The sequence below is a fragment of the Hetaerina americana genome, unplaced genomic scaffold, assembly GCF_022747635.1.
Source record: "Hetaerina americana unplaced genomic scaffold, ioHetAmer1.1.p SCAF_15, whole genome shotgun sequence".
NCBI lineage: Eukaryota > Metazoa > Arthropoda > Insecta > Odonata > Calopterygidae > Hetaerina > Hetaerina americana.
The window spans coordinates 476,969-496,192 of NW_027286625.1; the positions used below are offsets into that span (position 1 = coordinate 476,969).

General features: G+C 39.5%; 1 protein-coding gene across 1 annotated transcript; it reads left to right on the forward strand.

Annotated features, from left to right (window-relative positions):
• Positions 1 to 601: 601 nt before the first annotated feature.
• On the forward strand, positions 602 to 18,874 carry LOC139686856 (pneumococcal serine-rich repeat protein-like). The gene is made up of 6 exons (XM_071583932.1): positions 602 to 652; positions 5,339 to 5,820; positions 7,015 to 8,192; positions 8,244 to 8,337; positions 8,446 to 10,263; positions 17,314 to 18,874. Exons 1-6 carry the CDS (start codon positions 602 to 604, stop codon positions 18,872 to 18,874), a joined length of 5,184 nt encoding a protein of 1,727 aa, XP_071440033.1.
• Positions 18,875 to 19,224: the final 350 nt, after the last annotated feature.

Sequence of the window (19,224 nt, forward strand, 5' to 3'; positions counted from 1 at the left end):
AAAATGTGATGGAGTTCGCAAAGCAGAAGATTTGAAGTTAGTGTCCTCTATGAGAAACGGGGGGGTACTCCTTTCTCCGGCCCTCTTTTCATCATATCAACTCCCACAGAACTTCGGCCCCTGCCGCTGTCACACTTTGGGGATGCACCTAGCGTCTTGAACAGGCGGGTGTGGGGAGAGGGACAGAGAGGTGACATGGAGCATAGCTGAATTATAATGAGATCGCCATCCTCAGTAGTTTTTTCCCTCCCTCTAGCAACCTTCCAAGAGGGGACTCCTGACTCATCCTTTCGACCTTTTCCATCGCCTGCCTTGAGACTCATTTAGTAGTCCGTTGCGTACACCCCAGCTACCGACCACTCCCACCGCCCATTCGCCCCATCCCTCCTCCGCTACTTCCCTGATGGACCTACAGGGACCGCCAAATTGGCTCGGTTCTCTCTTATTCTTCCCAGTAATCCCTGTCTTCCCGTAGGGTTACTGAGGCGTGAAATATGACGGTGTATTGACACTCGATATTATTTCATATCGACCATGTCGATATGGATTATTTTAATGAACCGATCCATCGAGTATCGATAATTACCGTGTATTTGTAGATATGGCCGATATGGGCTGTATTCGTTATGATATAATGGACACTCATGTATATGTGAGTTATGGTCGAGATTGTGTATAGAAAATAGACACAGCAATGCTATAATTAATATTTAATGCCGATCATGGTTTCGCCACTGTGTAGTAACATCACCTGATTATGCCACACAGTGGCGATACCATGATCGGCTTTAAATGTTAATTGTAGAACTGCTGTGTGTATATTTTTCACTATGCATATAATGGAGAAATGCAACTGAGTAACAGCGAAAACGGTGTCAGACGAGATTGTAGATATGGCGATAAAATTAGGCAGACGGGCTATCCATATCCAATGATATGGTCAAACCCGCCTACCTAATATTTTCACTGGGGCAAAATATTTCTCTTCCACAGAATTGCCAAAAAATGTCTCTTCCACAGATATTAACAGTGCTATCGAAAGTAATATGCAGATAACTTGGATGATGTTCTGCATGCACATAAATATAGGATAATCCTTCCACGTGGCCGCAAGCGTCGATTCTGTGCATGTTGTATATGGTTGTATCGTCAATATGGATGATATCTGATATGGTCTAATGGGCATTGAAATTGGTCGATATTGCTTCTTATAGCCAAAAATTATCGCTAAATGAATAAATCGTGGCCAACTCGATATTTCCTTTTTATCGACTGTAGATGTTGTTAAATGATGATCGCATCGCCCTACCCATCTCTTCGTGGTGTCATCCAGCCATTGGATACATTTTTCCTTCACATTTACAGTCATCAGTGGTGAGTTTTTCCTCCGGGTGTGGGTCGAAAGAAGTTTTCATCCGCCACGTTTTTCCTTTTATGCCCACACGATAGTGCTTTTTTACGCTCGGAGGAAATGGTGAGAGAGGCAAGTTACGGGGCTAGGAATTAAAGTAGGCGGGGAGATGATTAAGATTTTCTGATGATAACCCTTCAGTTGGAGGGTAACCCAAGGGATCCAGGTCGTTTTTGATTTGATTGGTTTGCAATCAACTCGGAACACACCAGAGGGAATGAAACGTTTATAGACTTTGTACTCGAGTTTCTTGTCTGATGGTGATTAAAAGTGAGAATGCAGGGAAACCCGTATTATAATCTCACATGTTGCCGTGAGATTATCAAACGGGTCTAATAAGCACCTAGAAATCAAAGTAATCGTGATACTCGAGGTGATACGGGATTGTTCCGAGGAAAGAGAAAGGAAGTTGTTTGTTGTTTGAGAGTGATGTGATTTTTGGATCCAAGGTGTTCAGTTTTTGGCGAGTCGTAAAAGGTCGGCCAGGGGACACAAGCAAAGGTGGGGGAGGGGAATCAGAAAAAGTCGAGGACCACATGAGGTCGTGTCCGGATGACATCTCTCAGGAGATTACTGTTGTTTTCATATTTCCGCCTCTTAGTCTCTCTTGGTTGAAACCTATTTCGCACCTCCCCGAGTCTTCTTGATGGGAAACTTCGTTTTCGACTGATCCCTTTAGGAAATGATCTTCGGGAATTCTCGTTTCAATGAAGGCGATAACTCGGGGATTTACATTTCTGTCCCCGAAACAGTCGGAGGCCACAAAGGGACACAAGACACAATTACTTCAACTTCAGTAGTCGTACGCATTTTTCCCTCAAGGCCAGTCCCTAGCTTAATCAAAATACTCATGTCTTTGTGTTGAACAGATCCAAAGGTCATAAATTTATAGCATAAAGCGTAAACAAGAGCAGTTGGAGCATTTCACTTATTTGCACAGCATGTGTGACAAAAATGGACGTCATAGCCGTGATATTGCAAAAAAGGACGTTATCAAAAGATGAAGTAACAAAAAAATGTAATTACTCCAATTCATTGCGTGCAGAACTAAATAATGTACCCAAAGAAAGTTAAATTCTTCAGTAATGGGCAGTATTCAAACTACTTGCTAATCGTGGTGCGTCGAGTAAAATGTGTCCATTGCTTTGGAATGTAACGCTCATGAAAGTTGGCATTGAAACATTTAGTACACCGGAATGCCCTCATGTCTTTTTAGTAAGCTCCCTGAAATCAAACTACACAGGTGTGATGTCCCAATTCGTGAATTTTCGAACTCGCTTGATATAGCATGTAGCTATTGATGGAATATTGGAGGGTACGAGGGTACTCCGATTGAATAGTACTTCTCACTCGCAGGACGGTACCTTAATTTAGAGCACTTCCATCACATCAGCAATGCGCCCTTTGACCTCCCCCGTAGTGCTAGGCAGGCATCAACCTCTCCTCCCGGAGGGACCCAATCAATCTAGGTTCCTCGGACAGAAAGCTTACAACTCACCTCCCCTCCCCCCTGCCCCAGTGGTATCGCGCATTTCGCTAGGTGATCTCATTCCATTCCGTGCGACGGAGTCCCTTACATGCTGTAATCTTGTTCGGATTATTGGTCATTAGATCAAAAGGCGATAACATAGGCATTTTCTACTGATTTTTTTCCTTGATTAAGTTGCTCCAAATGAAGAATTATAAATACTCTCTCATTGCTTCGGTTGAAAAAATTGAAATGTATATAATTTATAAACTGTGATCTAATGAATGGCGTGTCCCAACTTCCTTAACGGGACTCTTCCTTTGATAAATAACATGTGAAAAGTCTCCCAATGGTGCCACGTTACTCTGGTTACAATGACCAATGGTAACTGGGTCTTGAAGCAATATTTTAGCCACATATTACACCAGTAAAAAAGAGCGGAAATAAAGTAGACTGTCCATGTGTGATGGTTATTAGGTATATTTAGATATGTAGTCTCAATAATAAAGTTCTGTTTATAAAAGGGTTTTTTGGATCATTTTCCATTTATTGTTTGAGAAATATTATTTTTCTAGTCCCATTGTGTGTATGAGATCCTAGTTGAAGCTTCAGTCTTTTTCTCTTGACCTAAAAGCAACCTTCAGCTTTCAGCTATACAAAACGTTCTACATATTGATCCACTATGTTGCCAATTAAGGACGTGGTATACGTTACTGGAATAGAAGGAATTCCGGCAATTTAACTGACGTATATCATGCGTTAATTTTTCCTTTGCTGTGAGGGGTATCTAATGTACATTCAAGGAAGCTTCGTCCACGCTTATTTCCATACGCATTTATCATTTCGAAATCATGATGCTTTTTATATGATCCCTCGCTCCCCCACGTTCTGTCAAGCTGCCAGCTGATTAATTACGCCATGCTCACTTCATTGTTCAAGCGAGCGAATCTCGCTTGTAGGTACTCCTTCTGCTGCTGAGCACCCTCTCGTTATTTTTCTCCATTAGATCCATTATTAATGGAACAAGTTTTAGTCCGCGCCAACTGAATGGTGTGATACTAATTTTGAAGCCACCGGAAATAAAACAAAAGTCAACGAGGCAACTAATGCTTGCTCTGTGCGTGTCCACAGAGCCGAGTGGGCCCGCAGAATTAATATCAATGCGAAAACTTTTAACGGAGATTGAATTTTCCTACGCCTAAACCCACGTATAACCATGCGAGTGGCCACGGGGTCGTATGGCATCGGGCGATTAGTCATCACCAAACATTGTGTGATTTGATCGTGAAATGAAGTAAACTATATGCTATTATTTAATTGGCGAGTACTTTGAATGGTTCTGTCTATTCTTCTCTTCTGTTGCTGTCGCAAACTTCCTTGGAAATAAAGATTCCTAATGTCAGCGTTCCTGATTGCGTAGTTTTCTAAACTTTTAACTTTTCAAAATTAACTCATACGAGTTGCATTTTTCCTACAGGTTAAGTTTCGCCCATAACAGTAAAATATTTCGAGCCTCTCCGACGCAGGCCTCGCAATAATCTTTTGACGCAGAGGGGCAATGTTATCGCAGATGACGGAGGACAAACTCCGACGGACCTGAAGGGATACTATAATTGTCCGAGGATGGATTTCCTCATGAAAAAACAACCAAAGCAATTTGTTCTATTGGGTGTTGGGGCAATTACTGACCAGATTAGTTGAAAGACGTCTCACGCTTAAATTTAACTATGAGTTATCCCGGGAAATAATATTCGATATATCATTATGCATTAAGATTCGCCAAGGTTTGAATTCCTATATAGATTTGGAACCGTCGTGCGTAAATGAGGGAATTTTGACAGTATGATAAATTCGTAAGAATGAAATTGCTAAAAATGATGGGATTATTCTATCCGGTTTTAACGAATAAACAGTCATTCCAAAATATTTTATGACAATAAAAAAACCAAATCTAGTTTTATGCACGAGATGGTGTTTGGTGAATTTAAAGAAAACTGTCAAAGAAAGGATAATAAATGAACCGAGATCCACATGGAAATCGACACAGTCTGTTCACCTATTACCGATTATTTTTTGCGTTGATGTCATTTATTTACGCCTTGAGGCAGCCTTCGGCCAACTGCATCTCTAGGATATCACCATGTCCCAAGGTTGAAATGCCCTAGAATAAGCTGCACAGATAACCCAACTTTTCCGTCGTGAAATAAAGAGTACTCTTGCATTTCTTTGTGACCTTACAAAGTGTAGAACGTGTTTTAAAATGTTAACTGGATAGAGAGAAGCTAGGCATTCCTAATTTGGTTTCTGATCATCTTACTAGCCCTATGGGTTGCCCTGTACGTGGATTGTTCATGTTTACATTAGTCCATCACCCCATGTATCGGGAAATTTCTTGTGTGTACAATGCGAAAAATATTAATACGAGCCCAAATGTTTCTCTCTTTCTATCAAATATATAGCCCGCTTCCTTGTCTCAGCTCCGGAGATGGACCTCGTCGGAGGCCCTGGGGTCCCCCACCGTCACGTTGGGTGCCCCTAGGATCGAGCGGCACCGGCCCATCACCATGCCCCCGGCAGAACCCGACTCACAGCAGCCACCTCAGCCGGAGCTGGAGGAGGAACTGCCAGACCACCGTCTTCCCTCGCCGGAGGAGCAGGTGAACGCCGTCGCCATGCGGTTCCAGCCCGAGATGGTCATGGTGGATGTGTCCGGGAGGGCCTTCGATCGGATGGCCCTTTTCCGGCGCTCCCTCACGCACGTCAACTGCCCACCAGAGGATGAGGGGAAGGTCAAGAGAAGAACCAAAGGTGGCGGGAAGAGGGGGAGGAGAAGGAAGAGGAGGAACACCATCGCGGGCACCGGGGACAAGGAGCTGAGGGAGGCTCTCGGCGAGGAGGGGCCGTCGACGTCCGCAGCGGCCGCCGCTCTGGAGAACCCCGGGTGAGTGGCGCTCCAATGAGTAAGGAACTGGAGGCAGAGAAAAACTCACGGAAGTTCGTTCGTGACTTCTATCATTCGACGGAAGTCACGAATCGTCAAGTTTCGCCGTCCAGCCTGCTCATAAAACCCTGCACATTCGGTATTTCTCGTAGAAATCTCAAATGATTTGCCTACCCTGAGGCTCCATATTTTCGGCAAATTGCATAATTATATTCATTGGGACAAGCTTTCTGAGAAACAGTCTGAAACCCTATTATGTATCACTTAAATTTAATGGAAGCCATTATATAATTCCTCAATTTTAAACACGCCTTCTGTAATGTCTTTCTTTAACACTCTAAATTTCTTAAAATTATTTTCAACTTTTAAATTGTAGTTCTTCCATTTTATTTTTTGCAATTGAGTTGAGGTTTTACATAATTGCTGATACGTAGTGACTATCTCTTCTAATAAGCTGTCCTGTTTTTGGGTTAAATGGAAGAAGGGACCATTTGGTCTCAATTTCGCCCAAATAAAGACCACTATCTATCTATCTGTTTTAAGCCATCGTTTAAATTCTGTTTTAGCAGTTTAATTATGATAGTGTTAATTATAATCGAAAAATTAATCCTTTAAAACTCTGCTCTGTACTGGCAATGAAAGATATTTCATATTGTCTCCAATTAATCAGCTAATTTCCTGAGACTATGAGGAATTTTTCTTAATTGAATGATCATTAAATTAAGTACAAAATGTATTTTCAAATTTAATCTATTGAAAATACCTGTATTTTCAAACCTTAGGCGTCATAATCAGATACAAATTAGTCAAGTTACGGTCCATTTATATACCATTCTTGTGTGGGAAGGGTTGGGTGAGAGGGGGGGGGGGAAGGAGAGGGGGAGGAAATAGGAGGGGTTGTGATTGGGAAGGAGGAGAAGGGTGTTAAGCGTCAGTAAAGGCGATTAGTGGGGTTCACAGTGGGGGGAGGGTAGTTAGGTCTTGCCATGAAGGAAAGGGAGGCTTCCAGGATTGGAATGAGACGAAATGGTGTATCACATATAACTGCTTCTGATTTTGCTTTGGAGCTTTATGACCTGGCATTTAATTGGCGTGGAGTATTCCAGCTTGAGCGTTGCCTATAAAGCTTTCTTTAAATCGAGTTTCCTCTATGCATGTTCGCTTTTTTCGAACATTGTCAAATTTCCGTTGCAGAACGAGCGGCGGTGCGGAGTCACCTGATATACCAGACGCCGAAGTGACTAGCATCGGCATGTCATCATCGGCCTCCTCTGCACCCGCATCAGCAGCTCTTGACAAGAAATCCCATTTCGAGAACATTCGGCAGTGGACGAGGAGTAAGCTCCGAGGGTCTATGGCGGCTGTTTCAAGGGCGAGGAGCGCGGGGCGTGAAAGTCAGCATGAAGATCCCGCGGACCAAAACGTTTATGAAGTGGTGAGACGAAGGGAAAGAGGCTCAACGTCCTTGCCAATATCAACCCTTTCGGGTGCGATGAGCATGGCTGTGAAATTGAGGCAAGGTGCTGCGAGGAGAGCTGGTTTAACTAGTGGTAGCTCCAGGTCATCCTCTGGTAAAGGCCCAGGCTCAGCTGATACAGCCATTAATTCCTCCTCTGGCAACTGGAGTGGCAGCTCCAGCGCGAGGGCCTCCTTGGAATCGGAAGAACCGGCCACACAGCAACCACAGCCTCAGCCCATCAAGGTGCCACCTCCGGCGTCGTCTGTGTCAACTGCCCCGCCATCGACGACCACCTCATGTTCAGCAGCAACTTCCTCGGCATCGTCGACTGCCTCGTCTTCCGGTGGATCTTCGGCCACCAATTCTTTAGGAAGAAGAGATTCTACTTCCACCGCTTCCGTAACAGGGCATCCGAGGAGAAGACACGATTCCAGACCTGGACCCACCTCTTCCTCTTCTTCCGTTCCAAATTCATCCTCCACTGCGAGGGCGATGTCGACGTCTTCCGAAGGGACTCTAACCCCTGATCTTGTCACAATACCATTTGCTGATGACGGAGAGACGAGTTCAGTGTATTCCTGTGACACGGAGGGATACTATACGTCATTCCACATGGACAGTGGTCTGAAGACATTGAGAGAAGAGGAAGCGGCAACTGTCGCGGCGTTTATAGCTAACGGTGGCCTTGGTGGTTGCATGGGTAATGACGACGGTCCCGTTGAAGTTCCAAACAACACTTCGTCTGCTATTGCAGAAAATGAGTATGAGCTTTTTGGCAAAGGCAGCACCAGCACCACAACAAGCTCAGCTGGAACTGTTTGCACCACTCTTATGGTCAGAGACAGGCCTGCTGTACCTCCAAGACAGAGTTCACTGGATACCGATCAGAGGCAGCATCCATGTAGATCTGTCAGTTCCTTTGACCTTGATAACATTAACAATCACTCTACAACAATCACCAAAGCGGTGGTTCATGCTATACCTAATGATGACAATGAAGAAGTTGACAGTGGGCACAACACTACTTCATCATCTTCAGCTTCCTCTTCCCCTACCTCTTCTCCAGTGGAGCTAAATCCAGGTGAGACAGATGTCAAGGAAAAATCACATGCCCAAACTGAAATTACTAAAAGCAATACGGTGAGAAAAAACGGGCAAAATTGGGGAACTGGTTGGAACGAATGCGACTACGAATTCTCAGAATCCGACCTCGAAGGAGTCGAAAGAATTGAGAGAATAAGGGTAAAGACAACAATTAATTCGAGCAGAATACCTTCCATGTGTGTCATCACTCCGCCACAGAGTGATGACGAAGGAGGAAGTGGTAAAGTTACAACTCCTGCACCTATTTACAACACCCTCCCAAGATCTCCTTCTAAGAAAAACAAATGCTTTAACCTGGAGTCCAATAGCTTAGCCACATCTGCTTCAGTCAAATCTGGTGGAAGCTTGGATAACTTATCCAGGGTCGTAGTTTCATCCATAACCGGTTCCTCAAAACTTCAAGTGATTAATGTTAGCTCCACTGGCTATGCCACTGTGAAAACAGTTGAAGGCAATGAGGAGACAAGCACCAACACTAATAGCAATCTAGAAAATGTCGATAGCAAGACTACTCAAAACAACTGTAAAGATGAATCACAAGTTCAGTCTAAAGAAGAGTCAAAATCAAGTAATTTGCATCCAAACCAGAAAGGTCCTCTCACAAAACCTTTTAATATAATGGGTATGGTGAAAGGTGTTCTATCTTCTGCCGCTGGAGCTGTAAAATATCACGGTGCAGGGAAGTCAGGAGGAACAGACAATGACTCTATTACCCATAAGTCTAATCCAGTGGATTATGATCGAGATGGTGAATATGTAACCATTGCTGAAGTAGAGAAAGCCAGGGGTTACCCAGTTCCTCCTGTAACCTCAGCCAAGACATTTCCAGCTTTCAGGGATATGGAATATGTGTCACTGAATGAACTTACAGCAAATCCAATGGTGCGCCACCAACCCCCCATGCAAGGTAGCACTTCCTCTCCAGGCAGTTCACTAGAACGTAATAAAAGAAGACAGGGGGCTAGAGTTACATTAGACTCTGAAGGTAAAGTGGTGTATTCCTCAGATAGTCTAACTAGAAGATGGAAGAATGGTAAAGCACCCACTTCCACATTTGAACCTGGACCGCATGTCAGGTCTTCAAGTCCTTCACCTGCGTCTCCATTACCAAATCGCATCCCCAAGACTAATATTCGCCCAGTCAACTCCACTGCCTCATACAACATCCCACCATCAAAACCAGTCACTGCTCCTCTAGCATCTCCAGTGACATCACCCACTCATCTTGGGCGCCGCCTCATCATCCGGCCAGGGAACCAGCAGCAATCCCCAGTTGTAGAAGCAGTGCCAACTAAGGCTGCAGTCACTGCACTACCTGGGCCTGTTTCACCTAAGCTCCCTCACCAAGGAGCTTATGTGAACATGCAGATGAGAAGGGAGCAGTTGGGTTGTGGATCACCATCCGTGATGAGGTCCCCCAAAGCAGGTAAGAGCCCAATTCCATCAAGGACCATGGTTGATTACAACCTCATCGACCCCTGTCGGGAACTGTGCAAGCTCACTCGGAATGAGAGCTACAGGTTGGCCAACTATTCTCCCCTCCCTGGTTCCAAGTTTGGGGAAAAGGAAAGCATGGTCATTGGTGACAGAAGTAATGGGGTGAAGGATGGGGAGAAAGGTGGGATAACCAATGGCTGTCAGGGACTGGAAAAAGGATATGATGGCTCAAAGATTGGTGTCAATACAAATGTCAAAAGTCGTAAATTTTATGAAGCACGTGTAAAAGTTGATCCTGATCTGCTGGTAAGGTCAGATCATGGACTTCCTAACTTCAGTTGTGAAGCAAACAAAGGTAAAGGTGCTGTGGAAAATAAGGCATTAGTGCCCAAAGATACTGAACGTGCAAGAGTACTTGACACGGGTAATGACACAGAAATATGGTAGTGATTGTAAACACCTGACAAATGGATTGATACTTATATCAGTAGCATAGACACATAACAATGCATTTTTGAAAATACCTGTTCACCTTTCCTAGATATCACTGTAACCTTGGAGTAGAAACGAAAAAAAGTGTTGAATATTTGTGAATACCTACTGCAAGTATTACCTTTAGTCTTGTGATACTAATAGAAAAACTCTGTATAGATTTTTGTATGTGTTTTCCTTATGTGTTTCTGCTAAATGTGAGTCTGTAAATAATTGCTTCATTTGATGCATTCTTTAGTCTAATTAGAGCACTTGGCACTATTAATCAAATTTTGCACATTCTCCAATTATTATTTGAGCATTAATAGTTGTTTTGCACAATGTGTTTGGTTTGAAAATTTTATACTTGTTATGTTCCATTATTATTTCTTTGAATGAATAGCACTTATATAACGTTATAATGTATGAGTTGTTGAAACAATGCTTGACTTCAAGTAATATTATCATTACAAATAATGAATGAATTTCAAATGTCAACTTTGTATTGATTTCAGGTGCATATTTATAATTTTATATTTTGTATATAAAAGTATGAATATTTCTAATGCACAAACTTTGGTCCTGGGGCATGAATTGTAGCTGTGGACAAAGAGTGGTTTTACTGTTTGCTTCTTTTCTTTCACTCATAACATCTTCTGTAATCACATGGTGGATTCCTGCAATTAATGATTCTCCTGCTTATTGTTTTGGTTTAATGCAAAAAAGAGCCTTTATTATACACATCAGCATGTCATGATCAAATCTTTGAAATTTCACTATAGGAATGTTCTAATAGGACAAGATTCCTAGACAGACTATTAAGGGTCGGTAAAATTTCACCTAGGGAAGCAACTTAAATACTCTGAGTAAGCAAATTATTAAACCTTCGAGATAGCATTCAAATTTCGACTGTCTATATGGCAGGGAGAATATAATTTCCTACTTTCTGTTACAAAAGCATATGCTAGCAAAACATTATGTATTTTAAAGTAAAAAGCAAAATTTCATAAAAATTGTTTAACTTAATTCAAGGAGTTTAGTTTCCCCGTGACAGTAAAAAGCACAAATAATCCCCTATTAGGGCCACTGTCTCTCTCACTTATTTGCAGTACATGCAAGACATGCTTGTTGATGGCAAAGACCTAATAGAAGAATGCAATGGAAAGAATTGCAAGCATGTTGAACAAACCTAAAGAGTTTAAAAAAATATTCTGCCTGATTAAAATTTACTATACAATATGCTTGCTCAATAATACACTTTTTTGGAAAAATTTACGTTAAGGCTTCAGTCAACCATGTTTACTATGCTACAAAATTAATATGAATTGAAGATTTTTACATCCCAAGCAGCACTGTAGTGCATAAAATATGCACTTAATGCATATGCAGAACTACATTAATGTTCTTTGCCCATGTATAATGTAGGTGCATTCTGTGCCAAATTTAATGCACATTATGAAGACACTTTTTTCCTGCCTTTTATCTGCATATTAAATATGAGTATTTCAAGCAGGGAAGGAAGAAATTGCACTTTTTTCTAGTGAAACTCAATTATTTCAATTTTGGGCATGACTGCTCATAATCAATTTTCCATACACTCCATAAACCATTGATTTTTGGGTAAATATCTTGTCAAGCTGATTTTGAAGCTTCATTTAAGGATTTTTTTATCTTTATGTGCTGCATAAAATGAAACCCTGCCTAGATATGAAATCTCAAATCACTAGTAAGCAGGAATTATTTGTGAAGTTACAAATATAATGTGGAAAATCCAAGATTTTTTTATTGACATAAATACCCAGGAAAGAGAGAAAAGCTCATTCTTCTCATAAGCCAGCCCATATGTAAACCCTGAAATTTTCCACTCAATAGCTCTATTAGTTAAATCTACAGACATTTTTGCTTGAGATTCTCACGTAATTCAGTGAGTAAATAAGATTTTGGGATGGCTGTGAGCCGCAGTCTGTGGGATAGATTTTGCAGTTTTTCTTTTGCTTTAACATAGTGGTCTGTAATTCCTTCAAATATTACCTAAATCTGCCAGTAAGGTTTTGCTGTGTCTTCACATGTATATTTATATCATTATCATCCAAGGTAGCTTTATATATGTGCTATGAGATAAAGATATTTTCTTTCATGCACCAAAAAAATATTCCAGCTGATGTGGTACTGATAGATCAATGCTGAGAACATTCAGCAGTGCTGGAGAGCATTGCCCTCTGCACAAATTTATGTTTCATATGCATTATCAATGCATGGTCAGTGCACATTTGAGACTAGTGTATTTGTATGTGCTTTTTGTACACATTTTACACTATTTGGCACTGCTTGGGATGTTGTTAAAATTAAGAGATATAATGAATTTTGACTTGTAAATTTGGAACTGAGAAAATAGTATTGAAACTCTCCCATTAAGTAAGAGAGGTCTGGCAACCCTAGTTTAAATGATTTCTTTTGCGGTACATATTTACTGCCACTTGAATTGTCCAGCTAGAGCATATATATAGGGTGACCAGATTTCATGTTAGCAAAAAATAAATAAAAAATCTTTACTCAAGGTGGGTAGCTGATTAATGTAGTGTTTATTATCACTAGTTCTGTATCTCTTATATGAATGCTCAGAAATTTGTTCTTGAAAATGAATGGTGAACTCAATTGTAAACTGATAACCAAAGGGACCTGGTTCTCATGCTCTTTTTGATAATACTCCAATGAAGTATAGAAATGGCTGGAAAATTAATAAAAATACGTGATTTCAATGGGTCAACAAGCAGTGCACAGCACAGACATAAAGTAATCTGTTACAAGTGTTTGTAATTTACTGGAAGCCAACCTATTATGCACTGTATAACTCGGAATGGATGGGAACCTTATATCACTTTTTATCACTATCATGTGGGCTTATTAAAAGTCGCGTGATTGATTGTTTTCATTAAATATGTAGTACAAAAATATGGTGCTTATATTTAGGTACCACTATTATTTCGAACATTTGCAAAGATTATGTAATTTCGATAAAGTACGACATGAGTTCATACATAATAATGATTTTCAAATCATTTGAGTTTGCAATATGTAGGAATGTATAGGAAAGTCCTGGAAATATCTTCCCCTGGATTCCTTATATTATTTTCAGCAAGACCCCACTTTTGCTTAATATCATGCTGCTTCATAATTAATACAATTCTAATCAGATCATTTACTTTTTCTTCATTTCCAACATCCTTGCAATAAATCATAATGCAATTATGTTTGCATACTCATTTGTTAAATGTTGCCCGTGATTCACGGATGTTTTATATCAATACTCATATTATCCAGTCATCAATATCAATCATTGTCATTATTAGATATACCCGCCAAATAATATTGCCGCTATTTCAATATGGTAATAACTTTCTTCTTTCATTCAACCAATAACATTAATTATTGCTTTATCATTAATTTAAGATAACTGTTCCACCATAAATTTCAAAAGAATTTCATTGCCTTAATTTTCTACCATTGATTCATCATTCAAATTATGTTTAGCATTGACCTCAGCTGTGTGCCATAATTATATAGCATCAATGTTACTAGTCAATTTGTTTTAATTATCGAAATCTAATGGCCATGTTATGGGAAATTTCATATATCTAATATCCTAAAACTATGGCAGTCATTCATTCTTCCCCATAATTCTACTAACAATGGTATTCTTTTCTTTGTATTATAAAAAATAATATTCACATTGCAGTGTATAAAGACAATTATTCCTTGAACTTTTAAGGGTTCTCTGAGCCCTGCTGAATGTCTTTTTTATGGCTTTAATGTGTAAGTCATAAAAGATTGACTGGGCTGTGCTGCAATTTAGTTAAATTTGTATAAAGAAACTTCCCTAATGAAAGGTCCACTAAAATATTTTACACTAATCATTAGAGTGGAGGGAATGATTACATATCGAATATAAATTTTGTATTATTTCTTGTTCAACATTGAGCATTTTATTACTTTTGTAAAGAACTGTTTGATATAAAATTATCTGTGGGAAAAATTTTGTTTTCCTTTGTTTTATTTATTACTGGATTTATGGATTTGTATTGTTTTGATTGCATGCTCTCCTCCAAACCACCATCACATAAGATAAATTGCATAGAACACACACATGCCTTCAATGCACTCAAGATTAAAATTAAATAACTCAGTTACTCATAGCAAATGATTATATGTCACTATCAGTATACCCTAATTGAATCAGATGGAATGTTTGAAAAAGATCCTTACAATAGATTATTTTGCCTGTGTTTGGTGCTTGTTTGAGTATAATGAATTGATTGATTTTTCAGAAAATTTGAATAGCTTGATCTGGAATTTTGGTAGCTGATTCTGATTACATTAGTTGTCCTCCTTAGAGAAATTTTCATTTCTAGATTAGTGAATTAGTGTATACTTCCAGAAATGCTTTTTCTCTTTTTAGTGCTTTGGGTGTTTTTCATGAGCAGATATTGACACACACAACCAATAAGAACTCCTTCAATGCATTCCAAATTCTTCTAAATTCTACTATGTAATTTTTAGAGAAATACCATCCCAATACTTTTGTAAATACACACATATTAAACATATATATATATATATATATATATATATATATATATATATATATATATATATATATATATATATATATATATATATATATATAGTACAATACACAGTAACACACAATATAGAAACACAAAAAAAGAAGAACACTCACACGTTATTTCTTGATATTTCGACGGAAACAATCCGTCTTCCTCTGAAGATATAGAAGTAATCATTACTTCTATATCTTCAGAGGAAGACGGATTGTTTCCGTTGAAATATCAAGAAATAACGTGTGAGTGTTCTTCTTTTTTTGTGTTTCTATATTGTGTGTTACTGTGTATTGTACTATTCGGCACTTCCGTGTTACGTCTACAAAAGCATATATATATATATATATATATATATATATATATATATATATATATATATATACATTTTCACACTTACACATTCAAGGTAAAATGGCATTAACATAAGGGATCACAGGTCCAGGCACTGCCTTATTCAGAAGGGACTAGGAGTATGTTGGAGTGCGGGCTGGGCTCTATCTTTAAGAGTTGTGAAAAATGTGTCTTCCAAAACTTCAAGGTATGTTGTATAATTCAAGATTAATTATTTTGTGAACCTTTTGCCTCCTTCCTTTGTTACTAAATGGCTGATTATCAAAAGAAGTTAGTATGAGCACATGCTACACTTCCATCAAATTATACCTGTATGAGAAATATTTCTCCGTAGCCATGCTTGAGGAAATTGAACTTTCCCGGTGTGCATTCAAACTTCTGTAGCCGAGTAAGATTTGAAACAACTCCCTCCCATTCTCCCCAAGCTGTGATGATCGTTCATTTCGTCCTGTTATAATTCCCCTGCAATTTGGTGCAAATTGAATGTCATCATGGGAGTGATTAGTGATGAATATCTCAGGAAATATATTGCAGAATAATTTCATAGTTGAATTATCTGTATATTAATTAAAATATTTAATCTTAAGTTGTCGCTCTCATCTCCTACCATTCTCAAACCTGTCAAGAATTTTGATGAATTTAGAATACCTTTACACAGTCTAGATATAAATGTTGTGTGTGACTGTTGTTGTGTGATCAGCCACCTTAGATAATATGTTACTCCTGGTGAAACTAAGTAGACATTTCACAGTAATTTTGCTAGTAGCAAACCAAATAAAAGTATAATTTACTATGTCGTAGAGAGATTAAGTAAATAAACTCATGGTCCATAGCTGAGAGGTCCAATCCTGGAGTCACAAAAATCCCAGAGTAAATGCTGACTTCTATAATAAAATCATGCACTAGGCATTGCAGAGGAATTTTGTTGATGTTTATCTATAAGATGGAATGTGACGTTGCTTTATTATAAATTCACAACAATCTACTTTCTATGATACTGACACACATTCACTTGTCAAAGTGAGGTGTTTTATAGGTTCAAAAATTGGTAGATACCTACATACCAATTGCTTATTTTTTAACTTGCGCAGTATCAAAATAATCAAGTCCAATTTTCTTGAAGCACCATACTTACTTACAGGGGGACAGTATAAATTTAACTTGTTTTGATATGATGCCAACAGTAATTCCATGTGGCTTTCTTTCCCTGGCTATTGTTTTTATAATTTGGAGCTCCCAGTAATTTGGAATTTACATTTTTATACTTTGGTATAACTTTACTTAAACTGGTAAATGTATTAACAAGGAATTGTCAATATCTGTATATATAAAAGAGCATTAACAATATCAATCCAAATATAATACAGATCTCCACTGCTTGGAATCATAACTACTCCTGTGTTTTCAGCCTCACCTTGAGGTGAAGGTGTTTCCCCAAATCAGCTTTCATGTATACATCCAACCTTGCTAAATTATCTGCCAGACATTTTATAATTTTTAACTCAAAATGTAATCTTATTAAATAACAGTCAGGCACAAAGTAACTGCTTGTGGCATGCTCTTAATTTTTCAAAAGCCGTTTAGATTTTGTCGTTTTAATCAAATACAAGTCAAAATTTTTGTTCATATTATAAAATTCTTTATATGCTCAATGATTTTGAAATGGCTCTGCAAATATCTCTTGAATTTTGCTAGTAGAATGTATTCAATTGGAGTTTATTGTGACTAATTCTTCAGTTTTTGCAAGCTTTTAGAGTCATTATAACTTTTTAAACTTCTCCTTTGGTGGCTTACTAACAACTCACCTCATATTTCAGGGGGAAGTTGGCTTCAGCCGGCTCATATGCATCCAATGCAGAAGCAGTTATCACCTCATCCCTCACAGCAACACTGGAAAAACAATCAAATGGCCCTTCCTGCTACAATGAATCACTTATCACCCACATCATCACTAAATCACGGAGGTTTAAATCCATCATCTTTCCAACCTAAAGCATATTGGACCCTACCTACTAGGCGTAGTAATTATGACACCCAAAAAACTGCTCCTAGGAGCTCCACTCCTAATCCAGGCAATAATTACAAATCAGATTACTGTGACCAGAATCCCTTGAACTCATCTGTAACAAAAACTAATGCCTTATCTCATCATTTCTTTAACAAATCACCTCCTGTCTCAAACAATAACAATCCTCCATCCTCTCCTTATGGGGACAAACAACAGCCTCCTACAACAGATCTATATTGTTTCAAAACTCTTAGCCCCAGTAATCATCCAAGTCAAAGATGGCTCGTTGATTCAAACCACAATGTCATGCACACTGCTGCTCCTACTTCATCTACACCCACTTCAAAAACTGCAAGTAGTCTTCCCAGGCATTTTGATGGCATGTCGCCTATTAAAAACTCAAGTCCCATCAGTCAGAAAGATAGAAAAATTAATGAAATCCCCCGAATGCCTCTAAGTACATTTTCAGCTCACAATGGAGTGAGAGCGAATACTAAAAGCTCTCCTTCCAATAATGAGAAGGCAAAGGATATTGAGCAGATGCCTCTCTTTACCACAAAATCCACAATGCCCACTGATGAGTTCTTTGCTCTCATCCATCGTTCAAAGAAGAAGATGAACATTCGAACTGATTTAGACAGTCCAGTTCACAGCAGTTCACCAGGGTCTCATTCTAGCCTCTCTCCTGGCAGCTCCGAATCTTCCCTCGTTGGTGCCCCAACAGCAGTCTCAGGGAGCCGGCACAGTTGGTCACCCCCAGATGCCAAACCTTCCAGCCCACCAAGTGTGAGCAATCATTTGCATTCTAGTGCAGGGACAAGGCTGAGTTGGGCTGGTAACTGTAATGCATCCACACCTCCAACGTCTCGCACAGACTTTAAACGCTTACTCCTTCAGCAGAGGCATGGTGGTGGGAACAGGGTTTCTGCTGCAGAAAGACTGAAAGTGGGCAAGTTTGGTGGATCTGTAGGCAACACCCCGGGCAATGGTTCATCATCCCCAGTGCCCATGAATGGCAATCCAAGGTGCCTCAATCTTTTGCCCATGAACAATGTCGTTACTCCACGGAATCGAATTGGCTCAGCTCGTCGGTTTGCTTCTCCTAGAACCGATGTACTTTCATCACCAATCCCAGAAGATAAAGATGGGGAGGAAATAGGGAATGATCAGAAAGGCAGCAACAAGAAAACTGCTGTGCCAACACACATGCAAAATGGTAATGCCAATACAATTCAGAGTAAGATTTCACCCAGTAGTAAGTTAATGGAGAATTCCTTCACCAATTCAAAGAAAGTTGTTGGAGCACAGGTCAATGGTATCAGCAAGTCTCCTGAGCTTTCATCACCTTCAGCAATTCTTGGGAAGTCTCAGTGGTTTCCCTCAAATAAGTTGGCTGATCATAATAATAGCAAATTCTTGAATAATCATGTGACCAAAACCATTTTGCATACCCCATCTCCAACCTTGGGTGCATTGTTGAGCAAACAGAGGAGGCAAATAAGCCCTGACAACTCGCTGGGCCCTAAGGTTAAATCAATCTTGGAAGCCATTCAAGTTTCTAAAGCGAAATCCCCCTCCAAGTTAGCTTTAGAGACTGCTTTGTGAAACGAGGAATTCCCTAATTCATATTATGCATTCTCACGTTTTTAAAGGATAATGACAACCAACTAGTTTGGAAGTCAGGAAGTGGAAATGCTAAAATGAATTAGGAAGAAACTTCATGGTCCTTCTTTGTACAGCCGTCACAGAAGAGTGGCCATCATAAAATATATGCCACTTTAAATTATTTGCTTGTTTATTTATAAGGAGTGAGTTGTTTCATGCTTGATTATATTGCTACTCTTAATTTATTATTAGAAACACACAAGATTATGAAGCTTTTGTAAGCATTTTCTTACCAGTATTTGGGTGGCTGAATTTTCAGGATTAAGTACACACCTATGTGTTTGATCCAT

Bases quoted from the DNA above. Each gene is read 5' to 3' on its own strand.
- LOC139686856 (XM_071583932.1), top strand. From the start codon at position 602: ATGGCCGATATGGGCTGTATTCGTTATGATATAATGGACACTCATGTA. The intron at 653-5,338 runs GTGAGTTATGGT...TCAAATATATAG, and splicing joins TAATGGACACTCATGTATAT to CCCGCTTCCTTGTCTCAGCT. The intron at 8,338-8,445 runs TTCTCCAGTGGA...GCAAAATTGGGG, and splicing joins GCTTCCTCTTCCCCTACCTC to AACTGGTTGGAACGAATGCG.